This window comes from Anomalospiza imberbis, chromosome 13, assembly GCF_031753505.1.
Source record: "Anomalospiza imberbis isolate Cuckoo-Finch-1a 21T00152 chromosome 13, ASM3175350v1, whole genome shotgun sequence".
Classification (NCBI taxonomy): Eukaryota; Metazoa; Chordata; class Aves; order Passeriformes; family Viduidae; genus Anomalospiza; species Anomalospiza imberbis.
The window spans coordinates 578,699-597,978 of record NC_089693.1 but is presented as its reverse complement, the minus strand read 5'-3'; the positions used below and the strand labels follow the sequence as shown (position 1 = coordinate 597,978).

The 19,280-nt window shown below is 52.7% G+C and overlaps 1 protein-coding gene across 2 annotated transcripts in view; it reads right to left on the bottom strand.

Moving 5' to 3' along the window:
- CTDSPL2 (CTD small phosphatase like 2) overlaps positions 1–19,103 on the bottom strand; it is a 31,433-nt gene extending 12,330 nt beyond the window's left edge. Inside the window, exons 1-2 of one of the 2 annotated variants that reach the window (XM_068203458.1) lie at positions 18,926–19,103; positions 851–1,059 (exon numbers count right to left, since the gene is read on the bottom strand). In XM_068203458.1, the coding sequence (XP_068059559.1) occupies positions 851–1,042 (192 nt within the window). In that variant the 5' untranslated portion in view covers positions 1,043–1,059; positions 18,926–19,103. The remainder of the gene's footprint in view (positions 1–850; positions 1,060–18,925) is intronic. The other variant, XM_068203457.1, reaches the window with a different exon arrangement.
- Between the last annotated feature and the right edge of the window lie 177 nt (positions 19,104–19,280).

The window sequence follows — 19,280 nt, the reverse complement described above, 5'->3', positions numbered from 1 at the left end:
AGTTCTGACTTCCTGGATACTCTTCTTTCCAATCTGCAGTTACATAATGGCAGTATCTGAACCGCTGGGATGCATGATGTGGGGTTTTTAACTGGCCTCCATCTAGAGAAAAAAAGCCAGTTTTTGAAGTAATTGCAAGGTTACATTCAGCCTATCAAAGTTTATATAGATATATATATATTTTTAAATATTTTTAATATATATGTGTGTGTTTGTGTATATCTATTTTTTACCCTCAAATGTCCACACAGCACATACAACACGTGTTCACATGTGCAGATCAGTAAAGCTCAGCTGTCTAGCTGCACCAAGACATGAGATTTCATGGTTTTCCCCACCAAGATCTGGATGTGATGCTCCAAGCAGGGAAGTGCTCACTGCAGGAATCCCTGAGCAGCTGCATCAATTCCATGGCACTTGGATTTGTGAGGTTTGACCATCCATTGATTAAATGACTCCTAAACAATTTTGAATAAAATTGCCAGAAATAGTCAAGAAATTAATGCTTACAGACTGGCTTTTCTGAGTTGTTAGTACTGGTAATTCCTTGAATCTGGATCCAAGGGATCCTTAAAATAGAAATTAAGAATGTACTGAATTTGGCATTTTCACAAAGAAACACCAGGCAATAAAGCCTGTGATTTATTGGAATGTTAAATACACCTACAATTGACTCCTGAAGGTTTCAAAGTCTGCTTTACCTGACACGACTCACAGGCACTTGTTGCCTTCCAACTCTTTACGTTTTGCTTCCACCACACAATTAATTCTTAACAGAACTGGTTTTCAATCAAACTTGAGCGGATTATGACCCACTTGAAAGCAGAGCAGGGGCCTGCAGGCGGCGTACCTTGGGTGTGCTTCCTTTAATGAACTTTTTGATCGAAGACAAGAGGCCTGTCTCATTTTTGGGTGGCTTTCCCCCGCCGCCAGGTAAGGGCTCCTCCACCTCCGAGTGTTTCCGCTTGGCCCGCAGCGCCCGCTGCGTGTGGAGCTGGTTGGACTGCTGGGAAGCTTTCCGTGTCCTCAGCCTCATCTTCATGGGTACCACATGGGAAGCTACAAAGGGAAAAAGCAGGAATCTCTCACTGCGGAGAGGTGATAAAGCTGCAGCTCCCCAGTGTGAAGAGCGACGTGAGGCTGGTGGCGCTCCCGGCGCGCTCCAGCACAGAGCTGTGTGCTCAGGGACAGCACCACGCTGCCAGGGGAACAAACCATGGGATCTGGCCGTGGGTACAGCAGCCAGCACCCAGCACACCCGGGGGTACAGCACCCAACACACCCAGGGGTACAGCACCCAGCACATCCACAGATACAGCACCCAGCACACCCAGGGGTACAGCACCCAGCACCCAGCACACCCAGGGGTTCAGCACCCAACACACCTGGGAGTACAGCACCCAGCACACCCAGGGGTACAGCACCCAGCACCCAGCACACCCGGGGGTACAGCACCCAGCACCCAGCACACCCGGGGGTACAGCACCCAACACAGCCAGGGGTACAGCACCCAGCACATCCACAGATACAGCAGCCAGCACACCCAGGGGTACAGCACCCAGCACCCAGCACATCCAGGGGTTCAGCACCCAACACAGCCAGGGGTACAGCACCCAGCACATCCACAGATACAGCAGCCAGCACACCCAGGGGTACAGCACCCAGCACACCACTGAGCCTGGCACGGCCCTGGTTCAGCACCCAGCACATCACTGAGCCTGGCACGGCCCTGGTTCAGCACCCAGCACACCACTGAGCCTGGCACGGCCCTGGTTCAGCACCCAGCACACCGCTGAGCCTGGCACAGCCCTGGTTCAGCACCCAGCACACCGCTGAGCCTGGCACAGCCCTGGTTCAGCACCCAGCACACCGCTGAGCCTGGCACAGCCCTGGTTCAGCACCCAGCACACCGCTGAGCCTGGCACAGCCCTGGTTCAGCACCCAGCACACCGCTGAGCCTGGCACGGCCCTGGTTCAGCACCCAGCACATCACTGAGCCTGGCACGGCCCTGGTTCAGCACCCAGCACACCGCTGAGCCTGGCACAGCCCTGGTTCAGCACCCAGCACACCGCTGAGCCTGGCACGGCCCTGGTTCAGCACCCAGCACACCGCTGAGCCTGGCACGGCCCTGGTTCAGCACCCAGCACACCGCTGAGCCTGGCACCACGCTCCAGCTGGGGCAGGCAGGAAACCCTGACCTGCTCAGAATGACAGAGCTATCTAGGGTGGAAAGCACCTCTCAGGTCATCCAGTCCAACCTGAGGACAATCACACCTTGTCAACCAGCAGGGTGTCACCTGCCCTGATGAAAGCATTGATTGTAGGGTGCCTGTTGTCTCCAGCCCCAAATCACCCCAGTCCATGACCCGGGAAGTTCTTTCCTCTCTCTGCTCCTCAAAGTACCTCACTGCAAGTCTCCACATTAAACTTGAGATGAGGCATGAATCTAAATTCCTGTCGAGAAGGAAGCATGAGCCTGTGCACTCAGAGTGGGTGAGGACAGAGCAGCTCTGCACAGGAACCCGAACTGAGCTTCAGTGCAGCTGAGCCTGGGAGTCACACCAGACCTTGGGAACACTCATGCAAGGGCAGTATTCATTAAAGCAGAGAAAAGGCCATTCCAGGGATTGCATCCCATCTATCTCCAGCCTCCAAGTGGGCTGCTGGTATTGTCACACCGAGCTTCAGTGTCACTGTTCTCTGGGCTGGGGACGTGCCCTCTGCAGCTGCCTGGAGCTGGGCCGCTTTGAAGGGGACTCCTTGTGCTTAAAATCATGCTTATGATGGATCAGGAGCAGAAAATGAAGTAGCAAGAAATCCATCTGAGGTGTAATACACAGAAATATTGGAAATAAAGTAATTTGCCTTTCCTAGCTGAAATCATGACGAAAACCAGGTTTTTAAAGAAATTGTATGCTTATCACTACAGGAATCATTGCCTGCCTTTCTGGAGTCCGTTTAGTGTAGATCTGATTGCTGCATAGACAGAATAAATACAGCATTTAACACCGAAGTTGCCTTTCTGGCGTCCATTTAGTGTGGATATGATTGCTGCAGACAGAATAAACAATCTGCAACAGTTAAGGAATGTCACAACAGGTATGTTGCTCAGGAAAAGGCAATGGTGGCACTGGGATGAGTCACAGACAGGGAAATACTGATAATGCTTTTGAAAACCTGTTACACAGCCGTGTTTGTTCCCAGGTAAATCTCAGTCTCACACAAAGGTGCTGCAGCTAACGAGGAATGACCCAGGTACTGAAAGTGCTGTCAGGCTTAGCAAGGAAAGTGCTCTGTGGGTATTGCTGAGGGTGAAACGTGATGTGACACAGAATTGCTACGTGGAATATTCGCTGCACCTGCCAGCAAACACGGGTGTCATTTTCCACGGGTCCGTGCTCAGCACTTCCATCAGTGCTCAGCTCAGTCCAACTGTCCCCAGCACTGCAAGGCCACAGGGCTGTCCCCAGGGGCCACAGCGCTGGTAAATCTCTCCAGCAACAGGGTCCCCAGCACTGCCTGGGCAGCTGTGCCACGGCTGGACAGCCCTTGCCATGATGGAATTTTCCTTATGTCCAAGCTGAGCCTGCCCCGGCCCAGCCTGGGGCCGTTCCCTCTCCTCCTGTCCCTGTTCCCTGTTCCCTGTCCCCAGCCCGAGCCCCCCGGCTGTGCCCTCCTGGCAGGAGCTGTGCAGAGCCACAAGGGCCCCCTGAGCCTCCTTTTCTCCAGGCTGAGCCCCTTCCCAGCTGCCCCAGCCTCTCCTGGGGCTCCAGCCCCTTCCCCAGCTCCGTTCCCTTCCCTGGACACGCTCCAGCCCCTCCAGGTCTCTCTTTTTGGGAGGGGCTCAGAGCTGTCCCAGCACTGGAGGTGTGCCAGCAGTGCCACCTCAGGGGACGGGCACTGCCCTGGGCCTGTGCCCACGCTGCTGTATTGACCACATGGAACAAATGCGTGTAAAAAGGAATTAAAACTGCAAAACATGGAAAGGAGACAGACACTAGTGAAATTCCAAGGTGGAAATTAAAATATTACTTCAAATTTGCTACAGTATAAGTTGCCTGATTTTTCTAGAACCGAAACAAGTATCAGACAAAAGATGAACCAGTCAAATACTTGTCAGTGGTGAGTACACATCTATGCAGCAGGGAAACGCTCAGCTCCTCAGTGCAGCCCTGCCAGGGACTCCTTTGGCTCGCTGCACATGCTGGGTATCAAGCCTGGGGTTATAAATATCTCTAATGGACTTAGCAACAGGTACCTACAATCCTCTCAGAGACAGGAGTTTGCTTTCCTAGCCCTGGATCCAGCTGGCGGGAGAGTTTTTATTGAATTACAGTCGTGGTTCTTTCCTGAACCAGGCTACAAAACTTAACGCCGTCAAAATAATCAAGTCTAAACATGTAGGAGAATTTCCTTCCTCAGACCTGCAGGATTTGGATTTCCCCAGCACGTGCCACCCCTGACGGGGGGACCCGAGCCCGGGCTGGCACTGCCACCTCCACTGTGCCAGGGAGTCTGGCTCAGGAAAACCAGCTCTCTCTTCAGTTACTTCTACACTTACAGTGAACCCAGAAGAGTGGGGGAAAAAAAGGGGAAAACCTTGTTCTTCAAGAGAGAACTACATGGCAAAGAAGGACTAAAAGGAATATCCACTCAATAATTTGTGGGACAGGAAAATAAAATGTAGGAGCTCTTAAAAAGCATCAGCTAAAGGAGTTATGGCTGCAATAAATTCCATTTTCCTGAGTCCACACACACCAAGTGTCAAGCTCCCTACCTTGAGAATACTGCTGTTATTCCATGGCCCAGGCACAGTGTACTTACAGGAAAGAAATTCCTGTGAATGACTCATATTTCACACTGAGAGCACACCTCCATGGAATCTGCACTTAGGGATGGTTTATTTCCCACCACATATGACACCGCTGTTTTCTCTACTTTTCCCCAAACTATTAAAAGGAAAATTAGGTGAGGCACATTTAATTACAGGGTTTAGGGCTTTCTGATACAGGAAAAGGTTGAAGATGGTAAAAGAACAATGGTGAAGAACAATAGGAAGAGATAAGTGACAAGAAAATTCAAAACTCTGGTGATGAACAATTTCTCCATTCAATTTGGCGCTCAGGAATAACACTGAACTGCCACCACAGAAATCAGTCTGTCCCAAGCCTCCACACCACAGCAGCTCCAGAGCATTCAGGCAACTTGAACATGTCCGGAGTGTGACTTTGGTGACAGCGACTCAGGAGGTGAAAAACTCCTATTTATTTATCTGGGGTTTTTCTTGAAACCTTTTTTACGCAAAGCCAAGACAGTACATTTTTTAACAATTTAAAAATTTTGAGCATCAACACGTGGTGTAAACAGAGATGGAGACGTGACCAAGTGCACAAAGCTGTGACCTGTCCCCACATTTCACAGCTGTGACAACGGGGGCTTTGAGACGGAGGGAGCGGCAGGGTCGGTGTCCCTGTCAGCCCAGCTGACACTCACCTCCCTGCTGAGATGTGCGTGCCTCTTTCAGTCATTGCTGGATCGCCAGGCAGACCCACAGGAACCAGGAGCAGACATTTTGCTCAGTTTCCTTTCAGACAAGTCACGCCAGAGGTGTTTTGTCAGCACGTTTCAAGGCTGCGATGTGACCCAGATTTCAGGGTGAGAAACAGCCCAAGGAGGAGGTGTGCTCCAGAGCTGGCTGGGATCCATCCCCACGGTGCTGGGATGCTTTCAGGAAAGCCAGAGCCCGAGCTGGGGACAGCCCTGAGCCCCACGGGAAGGAGGGACGGGCGGGCAGGGCTGCGGGGACACAGCAGCCTGGGCCGAGCCACGGTGTGCCCCCAAAGCCAAGGCAAGGATGGGCAGGTAAACCTTCACCCAGACAGGCCCCAAAGCCCTTCAAAGAAATACTCTTTGTCAGTTCAGGATGTTGAGACTCTTCCCCTTCAATGACTCCTGGCCTTTTTTAACTAACTTATTCTCCTTCCCTAGAAAATTACAGCCATTTCATGATGCTCCAGCAGATGTATTTCAAATTTTCCAATGTACTGCTCTCCTTGTCACTCTTCTCCAATCTTTAGGCGTGTTTTTCTGCCACTGCAGAAGTGAGAGAGCAATAAACCAGGAAAGCCTGACTCAAAGCAGTCTGGAAGTGATGCTTGTCTGGGGCAGGTGAAAGCAAAATAAAAAGGCACTGATTGATTAAAATATCAAATCACCCAATACGTACTATTCAGATGTTGGTGCTGGGTTATGAAATCTGGATAAATGTATAAAGCAACCACAAGTTCCATCAAAACAACAGCAAGGAATTACAACTATCAAAGGCACCTCTAAATTCTCCCTGTTTCACTGAAAGCCCGTTTTCTGCTCCTCCCCACCTTCCAAGGCACCAAATAATTTCCATCTGAAACAAAATCTTGCTTGAAATCCTTGCTCTTCAGTTGCCCTGTTCGAACCCAGATCCCTCAGGACCTTGTGCTCACTTCTACTCTCCCAAAGTTAGAGTATTGCCCCTAAAACAAACCCATCCTTAGGATGATTTTGCTAAAGAAGGATGGCAGCATTTTACAATTGGCCTCAAGAGAAAATAGATCTTCTGTTCCTTTATTTTTCTGCTCTAGCCTTCATATTTCTGTTTTGCCATTGCTTTGCTAGTGAGGCTTTGTTTTGATTATACCAAATGCATTTGGAACTGAAAGTTTATTCCCTCCCAGCCAAGATATTTTTCTCTTTGCACTGAGGGTACACGCTGGTAATTAATTCAGGCTTTCCAGTTTGTGTCACACTAAGCAAGGAGGAAACTTGGAGAACTGGGGTAAGCACGGGACAGCAAACCTCAGAGCAGAACCCCAAAGCCTGCTGCAGAAAGAAGAGCCCATTTCCAACCTCTGGTGCTGCCAAGATGACAATTCCACATGAGTCACTCCAGATCTTGCGGGGCTCCTGAGAGCTGGGAGAGGAAAGTTTGCAGTGCTGGAGTTTCAGACGAGCAGGAGCAGATTCCACAGAAGCAGCACTGCTCCTGTTGGGATTCTGGGAGGGACCAGCTGTCCTCAGGCTCTCTGGACATTTAATCCACACTGCCAGGCACACAGGGAGCCTATTTATGGAAGTCAAGTCCCTGGTACAAGCCGTGGCACGGCCAGGTTGCGAACGCTTCCTGAACAGACCTTCCGGGATGTGGTCTGAGCACAAAACAATCCCGAGGAGTTACTTGTGCTAATTGTTCAGCTCACCCACACCACTTATCTTTTTCATTAAAAAACAACAGAAACGAGCAGATCAATAAGCTCGAGGAAGTCTGTGTTGGACTATGGAAGCCGTGGAGTAACTCTTGTGTTTGTGAGGAGAATCCAGGCATTTCTGCACGGTCTGCACAGCAGCAGAGCTGCCTTTTGCTGAACTTCAGAAAACCTAATCCTGCTCCACTCCACCTGAATCCTCCCGGGGGATCACAGCCACAATCACGTATCCCACAGGACCTTGTCAGGTTGCTATCTTCTAAAGGGACAGATAAGGGTTCTGGCTGCTCCTTTGGCCTCAAAAATAGCAGACTATTTTTATTGCAGGATAAAGACTCTTTAAATGATAATATGATTCTCATTGCACTGGCAAACACCTTCCTTGGTACACTGTATCCCTTCAGAACCTTTCCCAAGAGGTTAAACTCTGCTCTCCCCTTTGCACGGGGCTGCTTCCATGCTCTCCTTGCACCTGGCTTCCCCGATTTAAAATAAAAAATCAACCAACTGTGTTGTTAAAATGGGGAAAATTCCAGCACAGTCAGGATTCATATTACTCAGTGTCCAGACAAAGTTTAAACGAATCATTTTCCCTCATGAATACATGCTGAAATCCTGACTCTTTCATAGCCCATCCTGGCTTCTTTCCTGCATGGAAAACTTCATTCTTAAAAATTGCAAATCTGAGATTAATTTGTGCATGTACCTGAGTTAAAACTGACATGAAAATAAGTTCTAAAGGTTTAACAGCTGTACTCACTTGTGAGTGATACTATGTTTTTACCCTTAAAACATAATATTGAGACATGATGAACTTGAAACTTATCCAGTCTCAAAAACTTGCCTGAAATTAATTTCAGGGACCTGTCTGGTTCTGTCACAATGAAGCTGTTTTATACATTTTATTTTCATTCTCTTTTGTGGTAAGCACATTTCTCTCTTTTTTACTCCCTGTTTTATTTTGGGTGAAAAACACACAAGAAAAAAAACCAAACAAACAACAACAACAAGCCTTGTTGACTACTCAATGGAAAGTTATTGAAAGTTTCTGCTCAATATTCCAATAATACAAAGTATAATAAGCACAAGCTACCAATGACAACAGAAACTTTTAGGGTAAAACTGCCCTGCATCCACACTGAAATGTTTCCAGTCGGTTTCACCCTGAATTTCACTGATTTCCTTCACAAGACAATCACCTCCAGCTTGGTCTAATGCATCTCTGTCACTCTGAAGTGCACAAGGTGTAATGAAGTAAGAACTTCCTGGCTGTGAAGTGGCAGATTTGGCTCTGCACACGCCGGGATTGCTCTGCCGAGTGAGGAGATGGTGTTTGGCTCGTGCCTTGCTTTGGGAAGTCTCTGGCTGAGGGGCTCTTGGAGCGGGGAAAAGGGGGGTTCTGCACCTGCACCACAGACCCGTGTGCTGCACAGGGAATCTGCGTGGCTCAGCGCCCCCATCTCCACACACAGCTCCAACCTGTCCTGAGGGATCCTAAACCAGAGAAATCAGCAGGAACAAGAAGTGCTGGTATCACCTGGAGCTTACACACTTCTTGGATTTGTTTCCAGTCATTCCCCAGTATCAGGAGTGAGCCTGGCCTCTCCATCAGAAATCCCTATGATGAAGAAAGCACCAAGCCACGTTCCAAAGCCACCCAAGTGGTTAATTTATCACAATAAAAAGCAGCTACACTGGAATTTGGGAAAATTTTCCAGACACTGAGGAAACCTGAGTTAACTTAAATAACAAATTTCACGCACGTTACCTTAAATACCAAAGAAATACTTGAAAAAAGCTAGCTGCCACCTCTGTGCCATGTGGTACATGACAGAGCACACATCACTTCTCACCAGCAGTGCTGAAGAAACAACTCAGCAAAACTGGCAGAGTAGAAACGTTTTCCTGGAGGTGAAAGGAATGCTTTCTAACCCCCATTCCTCCTTTCCCTTCATCCCTTCCAGCCCCACAGCCCCGCAGCTGCTTTGTCCTGACCCTCCAGCAAGCCATGTCTTCAGGCTAGAGCGTTTCCACACGGGAATAGAACAGGTAACTGCTGGCACAGGAAAGGACACCTACAGCATGGACTTCATTTGCTCACTGCACTCTTTGATGGGCTCTGTCCTTCCCCACAGAAACACTGATCAGCTTTTCCTAGAGAAAATGAGGCTGATCCAATTGCAGCTGTCTGTGTGTCTGTCAGTCCTCCCTGGGAAATGCAGGGCCCATGGACCAGCATCAACCCAATGTCACAGAGGAACAGAAATTTTAAATATACTCAGTTCCTACAAGGTTTCTGAAAATTCAGACCTCTGTAGGTAAGACAGACCCTTCAAGCATGCCAAGTTAGCAAAAGATGGCCATGGCTCAGCCCTTACACACAGGCACATTCCACCTTGCTTCCTTGCTTTGTCCACCTCTGGAATATTTAAAAACTGGCACATTAAAGTAGGGAAAAAATTCCTGGCTTCATCCTTTTGGTATCATGCATGTTCTAAAACAGAAATGAGTGTTGTTGAATTCTCTCTGAGCACAGAGGGCGAGCAAAGCCTGCCCAGCTGAGTTTAAACAAGCATCCCCTGCAGAGGCCAGTGCAGGAGCAGGGGAGGCGTGTGCGTGCAGCCACAGGGAGGGAGCAGAGCTCAGCACCACCTGGAAACCCCGTTCTGACACACAGCAAGCTGCACACATTCTCAGGGCTTTGCCTCCATCCTCTGGGTGCTGACTGGGGCTCTGAGCCCTCTTCTCCACCGTGGTTTGTCCCTTCCCTGGCTGCCGTGGCTCCCCCCTGCTTTCCCCAGGGCTTTAACACATCACTCAGCAGCGCTGTGGCATCCTCTGCCTGCTCCTGGGGCCGGGGGGCTGGGGCAGAGACCTGTGCCCTGTGAAGTTTGGGAAAACCTCCTCTGGCCCCCTCCCAGTGCCCTGCTGCCAGTGGGGCCCAGTGCAGGGTGTGCCAGCCCGAGGTCAAACCCAGAACCACAGAGGACATCCCACGGGTGTCACCACCAGCCCCGTGCCCAGGGCTGGGGTCACCACCAGCCCCATCCCCAGTCCAGGTGCCACCACCAGCCCCATCCCAGGCCCAGGTGTCACCACCAGCCCCATCCCCAGTCCAGGTGCCACCACCAGCCCCATCCCCAGGGCTGGGGGTCACCACCAGCCCCATCCCAGGCCCAGGTGTCACCACCAGCCCCATCCCAGGCCCAGGTGTCACCACCAGCCCCCTCCCAGGGCTGGGGTCACCACCAGCCCCATCCCCAGTCCAGGTGTCACCACCAGCCCCATCCCAGGCCCAGGTGTCACCACCAGCCCCATCCCCAGTCCAGGTGTCACCACCAGCCCCATCCCCAGTCCAGGTGTCACCACCAGCCCCATCCCAGGGCTGGGGTCACCACCAGCCCCATCCCCAGGTCTGGGGTCACCACCAGCCCCCTCCCAGGGCTGGGGTCACTACCAGCCCCATCCCCAGTCCAGGTGTCACCACCAGCCCCATCCCCAGTCCAGGTGTCACCACCAGCCCCATCCCCAGTCCAGGTGTCACCACCAGCCCCATCCCCAGGTCTGGGGTCACCACCAGCCCCATCCCAGGGCTGGGGTCACCACCAGCCCCATCCCCAGTCCAGGTGTCACCACCAGCCCCATCCCAGGCCCAGGTGTCACCACCAGCCCCATCCCCAGTCCAGGTGCCACCACCAGCCCCATCCCAGGGCTGGGGTCACCACCAGCCCCATCCCAGGCCCAGGTGTCACCACCAGCCCCATCCCCAGGTCTGGGGTCACCACCAGCCCCCTCCCAGGGCTGGGGTCACCACCAGCCCCATCCCCAGTCCAGGTGTCACCACCAGCCCCATCCCAGGCCCAGGTGTCACCACCAGCCCCATCCCAGGGCTGGGGTCACCACCAGCCCCATCCCCAGTCCAGGTGTCACCACCAGCCCCATCCCAGGGCTGGGGTCACCACCAGCCCCATCCCCAGTCCAGGTGTCACCACCAGCCCCATCCCAGGGCTGGGGTCACCACCAGCCCCGTGCCCAGGGCTGGGGTCACCACCAGCCCCATCCCCAGTCCAGGTGCCACCACCAGCCCCATCCCCAGTCCAGGTTTCACCACCAGCCCCATCCCCAGTCCAGGTGTCACCACCAGCCCCATCCCCAGGGCTGGGGTCACCACCAGCCCCATCCCCAGGTCTGGGGTCACCACCAGCCCCCTCCCAGGGCTGGGGTCACCACCAGCCCCATCCCCAGTCCAGGTGTCACCACCAGCCCCATCCCAGGCCCAGGTGTCACCACCAGCCCCATCCCAGGGCTGGGGTCACCACCAGCCCCATCCCCAGTCCAGGTGTCACCACCAGCCCCATCCCAGGGCTGGGGTCACCACCAGCCCCATCCCCAGTCCAGGTGTCACCACCAGCCCCATCCCAGGGCTGGGGTCACCACCAGCCCCGTGCCCAGGGCTGGGGTCACCACCAGCCCCATCCCCAGTCCAGGTGCCACCACCAGCCCCATCCCCAGTCCAGGTTTCACCACCAGCCCCATCCCCAGTCCAGGTGTCACCACCAGCCCCCTCCCAGGCCCAGGTGTCACCACCAGCCCCATCCCCAGGTCACCACGGACCCCACAATGCCCCGAGGGAGTCAGAGAGCAGCGGGGATTTCTCAGCACAGTCACTTCAGTGCACAACCAAAACCAAACTGTCGAAGGAACAAGCCTTTACGCCGTAATTCCCACAAACACGAGCCATCTGCAGGCACGGAGCCTCTGGAGTTGCCAGGAAATGGCACAGGAGCAGCTACACACCCTGCTCACACCTCAGCCCCAGCCAGCAGGGAACAGAAACCCATCGAGTGACGAGGAGCAGAGAAACCCTCTCCAAATGGCTTTTCCCTTTGGAGAGCACATACCACCAAAGACAAATGTTTATTTTCTAACCTTAAACTATTTCATGTTTGGAACCCTGCTATGTTAATTGACTAAGGATATTTCTATATTAATCTTTGAGATGGAACATTATCAAGCCTTTTCGGTATATAATAAACCAATCTACTATCAAAAGAGAATTATCTTCAAATAAGTCCAACAGGGTAATTACACCTAACAATTAAGTCTGACATCTCTTCACCTGAACCTGGATCTCTGCAGCCCATTTTTCCAACCGAGCTCCCAAAGACCTTTCTCTTAAAAGTACCAATGAGCTTCATAATCCCTAATCAACACAAAAGTAAAGGACTCTAAACCCAGTAATTAAAGTTGTTTAGGAATATTATTTTAGCTACAGTGAAGTCCTCAAAAGTTTCTTCCAAATCTTTAAGAACATAAAAGCATCAAGATTACAATAACTTTATTTTCTCCTGCAATGTTTATAATTTCTGGCCTGATAAGCAAAATAAACAAGCTTTTCCCACTGTATTTAAATTGATTTAACTACAACTGCTTGGTCTTGACAGGAGCTCAAGGTGTCAGACAAACTGAGGTAGGTAATTCAATCAAATATACTGTAGTTAAATCCCACATCCACAATGCCTGCAAGTACCTTGAACATTCCTGTAAATATTCCTGCTATTTATTAAACACTTCCTTTACTTTTTGCATGCTGTTTTCCCCCTCTGAAAACAAGCCTTAAACCTTCAGGTCACACTCCGCCTTGCTTTGGCAAGCCCCAGCCCAGAAGTGCTGCCCACAGAGCTCACAAGGAGCTGTCTCTTCCTCTCCGTTCCCTCTCTGAGCTCCTGAGCGTCGCCCATGGCTCCCCAGCTGCTCGCACGGCTGGGGCTGGGGCACATCCCACAGCCCACGCTGCCAGGAGCAGGAGCTCGGCCCTCACCCGCAGGACTCCCCTGCTGCCAGGGGATGGGATGGACTGGACTGGGTACCAGGTGTCACCCAGCAGCCCAGAGCACTGTTCCGTACAAAATGAAGCCTCCTGCCCCTAAATGAGCTCCCCCGGCATGGCAAAATACAGAAGCTCCCAGGATGGGGAGGAAAGAGGAGCGGCTCAGGGGGTCTTACACCCTCTGGCAGGGGAACTGGAGGATGAAGCAAGGACGAAGGACAGGTCCTAGGGGGACCTAGGGGGACAGAGCCAGGGGACCCCCTCCTTCCTGGAGCAGTGCACGCTCCACACACAGCAGTGCCTGGATGTGAACCAGAGAAGGGCAAGCTGGAGGGAGCTACAGCTGCTGGGTGCAATCCCAGGCTAAGAAACACACACTGTGTTGGGCTCTGCCCAGCACTGCACCCCTCAGGACTCAGAGCACCCCGGAGCTCTGCCTAGGCTAAGGAAACCTGTGCTAGGCTGGCTCTGACCCAGCAGCCCTCCCCGGCAATCCCAGCTGTCGGGGAGGGAAGGGAAGGGAAGGGGGAATGCTGCTTCTCCCCACTCAGCCAGCCAGGCTGAGAGGCTCCCGGAGGGCACGGGCAGCCAAGGAACCCGTGTGGGGCTCCCCACTAACCAGGCTGCCGCTGTGGGGCCAGGGAAGCCCTTGTGGTACAGCCTCAGCCTTAGATTGAATTACCTCCCTTCCACTAATTAGCACCTCCTAAAGCACAGGGTAAATCAAAGCAATCGTGGGTTAGAATGGCCTAGGGTAAACTGAGTTATGACTTAGACTGAATTGGTGCAGCACAGGCCAAACTGCTCAGAACAACTGCTCTGATTTGATCAGAGTTCCTGCTACTTTATTAACTTAAATTAGCTATTCCCAAACACAGCCTAAATAAGGACAGGATCCCTCCCTTCCCTGTGAGGCTTTGAGGATGCTAATGAGCCCTGCAGCATCAGCTGCCTGGCCCTATTCTGCTGCTAACAACACTCTTGTTTATACATCTAAGGTAATTAATTTACAGGTGAGTTCTAATCCAAATGCTTTAGAGCCCTAGATTCTTTTCTCCTGCTTACAACTGGAATATTAGCAATGACTAGCAGGACGTATTTTTGTAATTATGCTCCCTTAAGAAAGTATCCATATTTAAGTAAGTATCCATAGCTTATTTCCCAGATGCTGTGGAGTTAACAGATCCTTTCAGTTAAACTTATTTTCATGACAGTATTATACTTAAAATTATACTGCTACACTAAATACTATGGACACAGAACTAGAGATGTTTCATGCATCCTAACAAGACTCCTCAGCCAACAAAAACAAATTCTGAATTCAGACAGGTTAGGACTGTTAGGGATAACAGCATTTCCATCATCTCTTTCCTATGTAACTCCAGCAGAAGCATCACTTGGTGGGCAGTGGATCCTTGCTGGATCTAATGCAGCACAGGCACTTCCTAAATGTTGGCTTTAGGGTTATTTTTAGCAGGATGCACAGAAATCTGACTGATGGGGCTGGACTCTGAAAACTTCCCCCATGGGGAGCTGTATTTACAATGTCCCAATAGAGCAGAGATCAATGTGCTGCTGGGCTAATCCTGTCCACCAGCAGCTGCACACTTCCTCCCCCTGGGCTTGGCCACAGATCCTGGGATTACCAAAACACTGACCTATCAGATAGGGAAACTGAGGCAGCAAAGGCTGTATCTCCTCAGATCCCACATGGATCCCGCAGTGCTGGCAGAGGTGGAAGCGCACAGCAGGCTGATGCTCAACTCCCTGTTGTCCTGACAAGGGTTTTCCTTGGATCAGAGGATATGATGAGAGAACTTATCATTTAAGAAGTTAAGAGCACCTTAATCAAAGTAATTACTGTAACTGATCTGATTGGGAAATAATTTATTTAGAAAAAGTTAGGATTGCCAACTGGGAAGCTCCGACCCAACCCCTGAGCTGATTGCTTTAGATGTGGATGATTTCCCACTTAATTTTTCAAGTGCTATTGAAAATGTCTTCATCTGTGAATGTCAAATATTTATTTTTCTAAAACACTAAATAATGGCCATCTAGGCATCTCAACATGTAAACAACATGTCAGATAGGCTTTCAAGCACCCGGGTGCACGTGAGTTTCTCTGAAGCAATCGGAAGAGCTGCACCTCACTGCAGCTCAGTGGCACTCCAGGGAATTCCCCCGGGACAGAGCCCTCGGAAGGGCTGGCACTGCCACATCCTGCCTGGGAGAGCTCCTCTTAAACCAGCTGCTGAGAGCTTGTTTTTCCCTCCCAGGATCCCAGCAACGATTCCATTTGAACAGTGTGCCCCCTGAAAATCACAACCCATCACGGATTTGATTAATCAGCTCTGCACTTGTGGTGCGTATTTGCATTTTCTGAAGATTTAGTTGGGATGTACAAAGATCAAATCGCAGAACTGTAGAATGGTTTGGGTTGGGAGGGACCTTAAAGCTGATTCTGTTCCATCCCCTGCCAGGACAGGGACACCTTCCACTGTCCCAGGTGCTCCCAGCCCCAGTGTCCAGCCTGGCCTGGGACACTGCCAGGGATCCAGGGGCAGCCACAGCTGCTCTGGGCACCCTGTGCCAGGGCTTGCCCACCCTTCCAGGGAACAATTCCTTCCCAGTATCCCATCTAACCCTGTCCTCTGGCAGTGGAAGCCATTCCCTGTGTCCTGTCACTCCAGACCCTTGTAAAGAGTCTCTCTCCCTCTTTCCTGCCGGCTCCTTCAGGTCCTGGAAGGCCACAGCGACATCACCCTGAAGGTTCTCTCTCTTCTCCAGGCTGACCAATCCCAATTCTGCCAGGCTTCCCCCACAGCAGAGCTGCTCCATCCCCCTGATCACCTTGGTGGTCTCCTCTGGACTCCCTCCAACAGGTCCATGTCCCCTCCTGTGCTGGGAACCCCAGAGCTGGGAGCAGAACCCCAGGAACTTTTCATATACAACAGACAAAAAACAATCTGCTCTTTAAAATGCACAAGCGATGGTGACAGCAATTCAGGGGCCAGCAAATGAAGGGATTTCATTCAGACTTGGTCTTTTGCTTTCTGGGCTCTGAGGAGTAAGGATCACCACATCTGATCTACTGTCAGCGATGAATGAGAAAGGCACTTGTGGAGAGGAACGCTCCCGAGGAATTACAGAATAAGGATGCAGTCACAGAGGGAGCGTGTGCGAGGGGCAGCCTTTAAATCTGGGATAATCTCAGTGCTCCTGCACCGACGTTACCAAAGCCCAAAACCCATCACCCATCAGAAGTGGCTTCCCCAGGGAGACCAGGCTAGAGCACACGGATGGGGCAGAACTTGGACAGGGCACAGCTGCACACCCATAACCTGGAAAAGGCCCTTTTAGGGTTGTATGATTACTTATCCAGCTGTGATCCTGAAATGATCACAATGGTGCTCTGGAACCCCAAGGCACTGTCCCAAAAGGGCAAGAAGTCTCAAGCTCCTCTCAGAGCACACACATGTCTAGAAATACACAGGAACTTTATGTCAAATTCCAGCCCTACTTCATGCATCCTGCTTTTACAGACTCCCAGAATGGCTGAGGTAGGAAGGGAACTCTGGAGTACTCCCTCTTGAGCAATCCCCCTGCTCAAGCTTTTCTTGCAAGTTCTTGCCAAAATTGTTCAGCCTGACTTCCAGAATGGTTTTTACAAAAATGTGCAAGTGCCCCAAGTTGTTCTTCCCCTTACACCTGTGGAACAGTTTCCTCCACAGGAGTGAAATATGTGCATAGAAATCTGTCAAAGGAGCATATGTGATTCCCAAAGTCTCCTGCAAACACGATTTCTGTTGGTGTCAACCTCACGGCATTACAAGAGATCAAAGAAAAGCCAATGCAGTATGGAAAAACTTGGGAAGGTGAAGACTCAGTTTCCTTTAGAATTCTGACAACTTTTTCTGGTTTTTTAACTGCTTAATGCTACTGAGCCTCTGACAGTGTCACACGCTCGTGCTGGGGAATCACCACCCTGGAAGGGAGTTACCAGCACTCGCGGTGCAAGGCTGGGGATGGAAAATCACCTCTCAATTATGAAATGCATGTACGGCCCCAGCATATGTGGAATGTTCACATCCTTAGAAAAACGACCCAACTGTCCCATTCAATCTCCAGGGCAGACTGACAGGGGAATTTTTCTTTAATAAAGAACTTTGATGGAACAGGAATGTCAGCTTTAGTGCACACTGCACTGACTGGAACAGGATCAAAACTAAGTTCCACACGATGTTTTCAGGGGAAAAGAGGAGAATGTTTCATGGAATTTAACTTGGGATTTGGCTTGCATCCTAGAACATATATCTTGTTATGAAAACTGCTGAAACACTTTTAAGTGGGCAAGCCGTAAGTGTCCTTGGAGCTATCCAGTCAACTGGAAGTCACACAGGCAGAACCTCCTAAAGTAGAAAAGCCTGAAATTGGGAGGGGGGGTGAGGGAGGGGCAAGTAATCTTGGAATCCTATCTGTTATCCAGAACGGCTCCCTTGTGCCTACAGCATGAAGTAGTTACAACTTGTTTTCTGCTATTGTCACAGATCCAGGACGTTACTCTGGCTAAATCATAATCTCTTCCTGCCTCAGTTCATCCATGTGCAAACCTGGCTCGCTAACTCTTACCTTAATGTGTCATGGGGCTTAATTAATAACACTTAGGTCTTTTAAGTCCTCTACAAACATTAACTACTTCTTGTAACAACTCTCCAAGGTATTATTATCCCCATTTTACTCATGGAGAAACGGCAAAAGAGGTTGTCACTTGCCCACGGCAACAGAGTAATAGTTAGACTTAGAGATCCTCCTCACGGGCTACTCTAACAGTGCAAACATGTCAACAAAGGCAAAGACAATAACGACAAACTCGGAATTACTTTTAGAAGTGCACCATAAGCATCTGGAAGACGATGGAAAATCCCTCCCAGAAACAATAGGCTTGGGACCAGAAAAAGCATCACAACTGTCACCGCAGAGAAAGAAGTGCCCCGGACAGACCTAGGCTTGAGCTCACCCAAACAGCCTCACACAAACAGCCAGACCTGTCCTCTCGAGCGCTCTTAAGTACCATAAAATTGAGCAACAGGCTTGTACGGTGCTCTCCAGTAACACCGAGCGAGCAGATAATCAATGTGGTATGCAGCATGCTAATTCCTTCCGCCGCGTTCCCAGCAGGGACCGGGAATGCCAATAACGGCCCCGGACGGCGGGGGTCCTGCCCGGTGCCGGCGGGGCCAGCGCGGCCGCCGCCCCCACCGGTGACGGCGACAAAGTTGGTGTCCCCCGCGCCCCGCCGCGCTGACATCCCCGGAGCCGCCGCCGGGAGCCCTGCCCGGGCAGCGCGGAGCCCGGCACCCGCCGGGGCGCCCGCCCCCGCCGAGCCCGTCGCGCTGCCCCCGGGGCCGCTGACAGGCGCGTCCGGCGCTGCCGCCCCGGCGGCGACAACACCGGCAGCAACAGGCGCGTCCTGCGCGGGACCCGCGCGGGCACGGCCCGCGATGCGCCCGCAGCGCTGCGGCTCCGGCCCGGCCCCGGGGCGCGGGACGGGCCGGGCGGGCGGGACCCGCCGCAGGCCTCGGCCTGGAGGGGCGGGCGGGGGGTGTCAGGCGGGGTGACACCGCTCCGCCGCTCCCCGCGGCAGGGCCGGCCCGCCAGGGCTGCGGCCGGGGCTCGCCCGGGGCTCCGCGGCGGCCGCGGGGGGCGAGCCGGGGGGGACGCGGCGCGTCCGCGGGCGGCGGGCCCGCCGAGGGCGGGCCCCGAGGGGACATCCCGCCGGTCACTCGGAGCGGCCACCCCGCGCCCCCACCTGATCCCGGGCTGGGACCCGCGCGGGTCCGCCGCGTCACTCACCTGCGGGAGCGGGGGCCGGGGAGCGGCGCCGCGGGGCCGCGCGGCGGGCGGGCGGGCGGCCGGACGGGCGGAGGGGGCGGGCGGCGGCGGAGGGTCCGCGCTCCGGGCGCTCGGCGCTCAGCGCTCAGTCGCCATTTCCCGCCTACCGACCCGCTGCACCGCACCGAGGGACCCGGATGGCAGCGGGGCCGCCGCGCAGGCGCGCCCGGCCGGGGGAGGGGGCCGGGCCGGGGCAGGCCGGGAAGGAGGGAACGGGGCCTGGCGCGGCGGCGGCGAGCGGGAGCGGCGGCGCCCGCGGTGCCTCGGCGGAGGAGGCGCGGCCCGGCCCGGCCCGGCCCGGCCCGGCCCGGCGCCA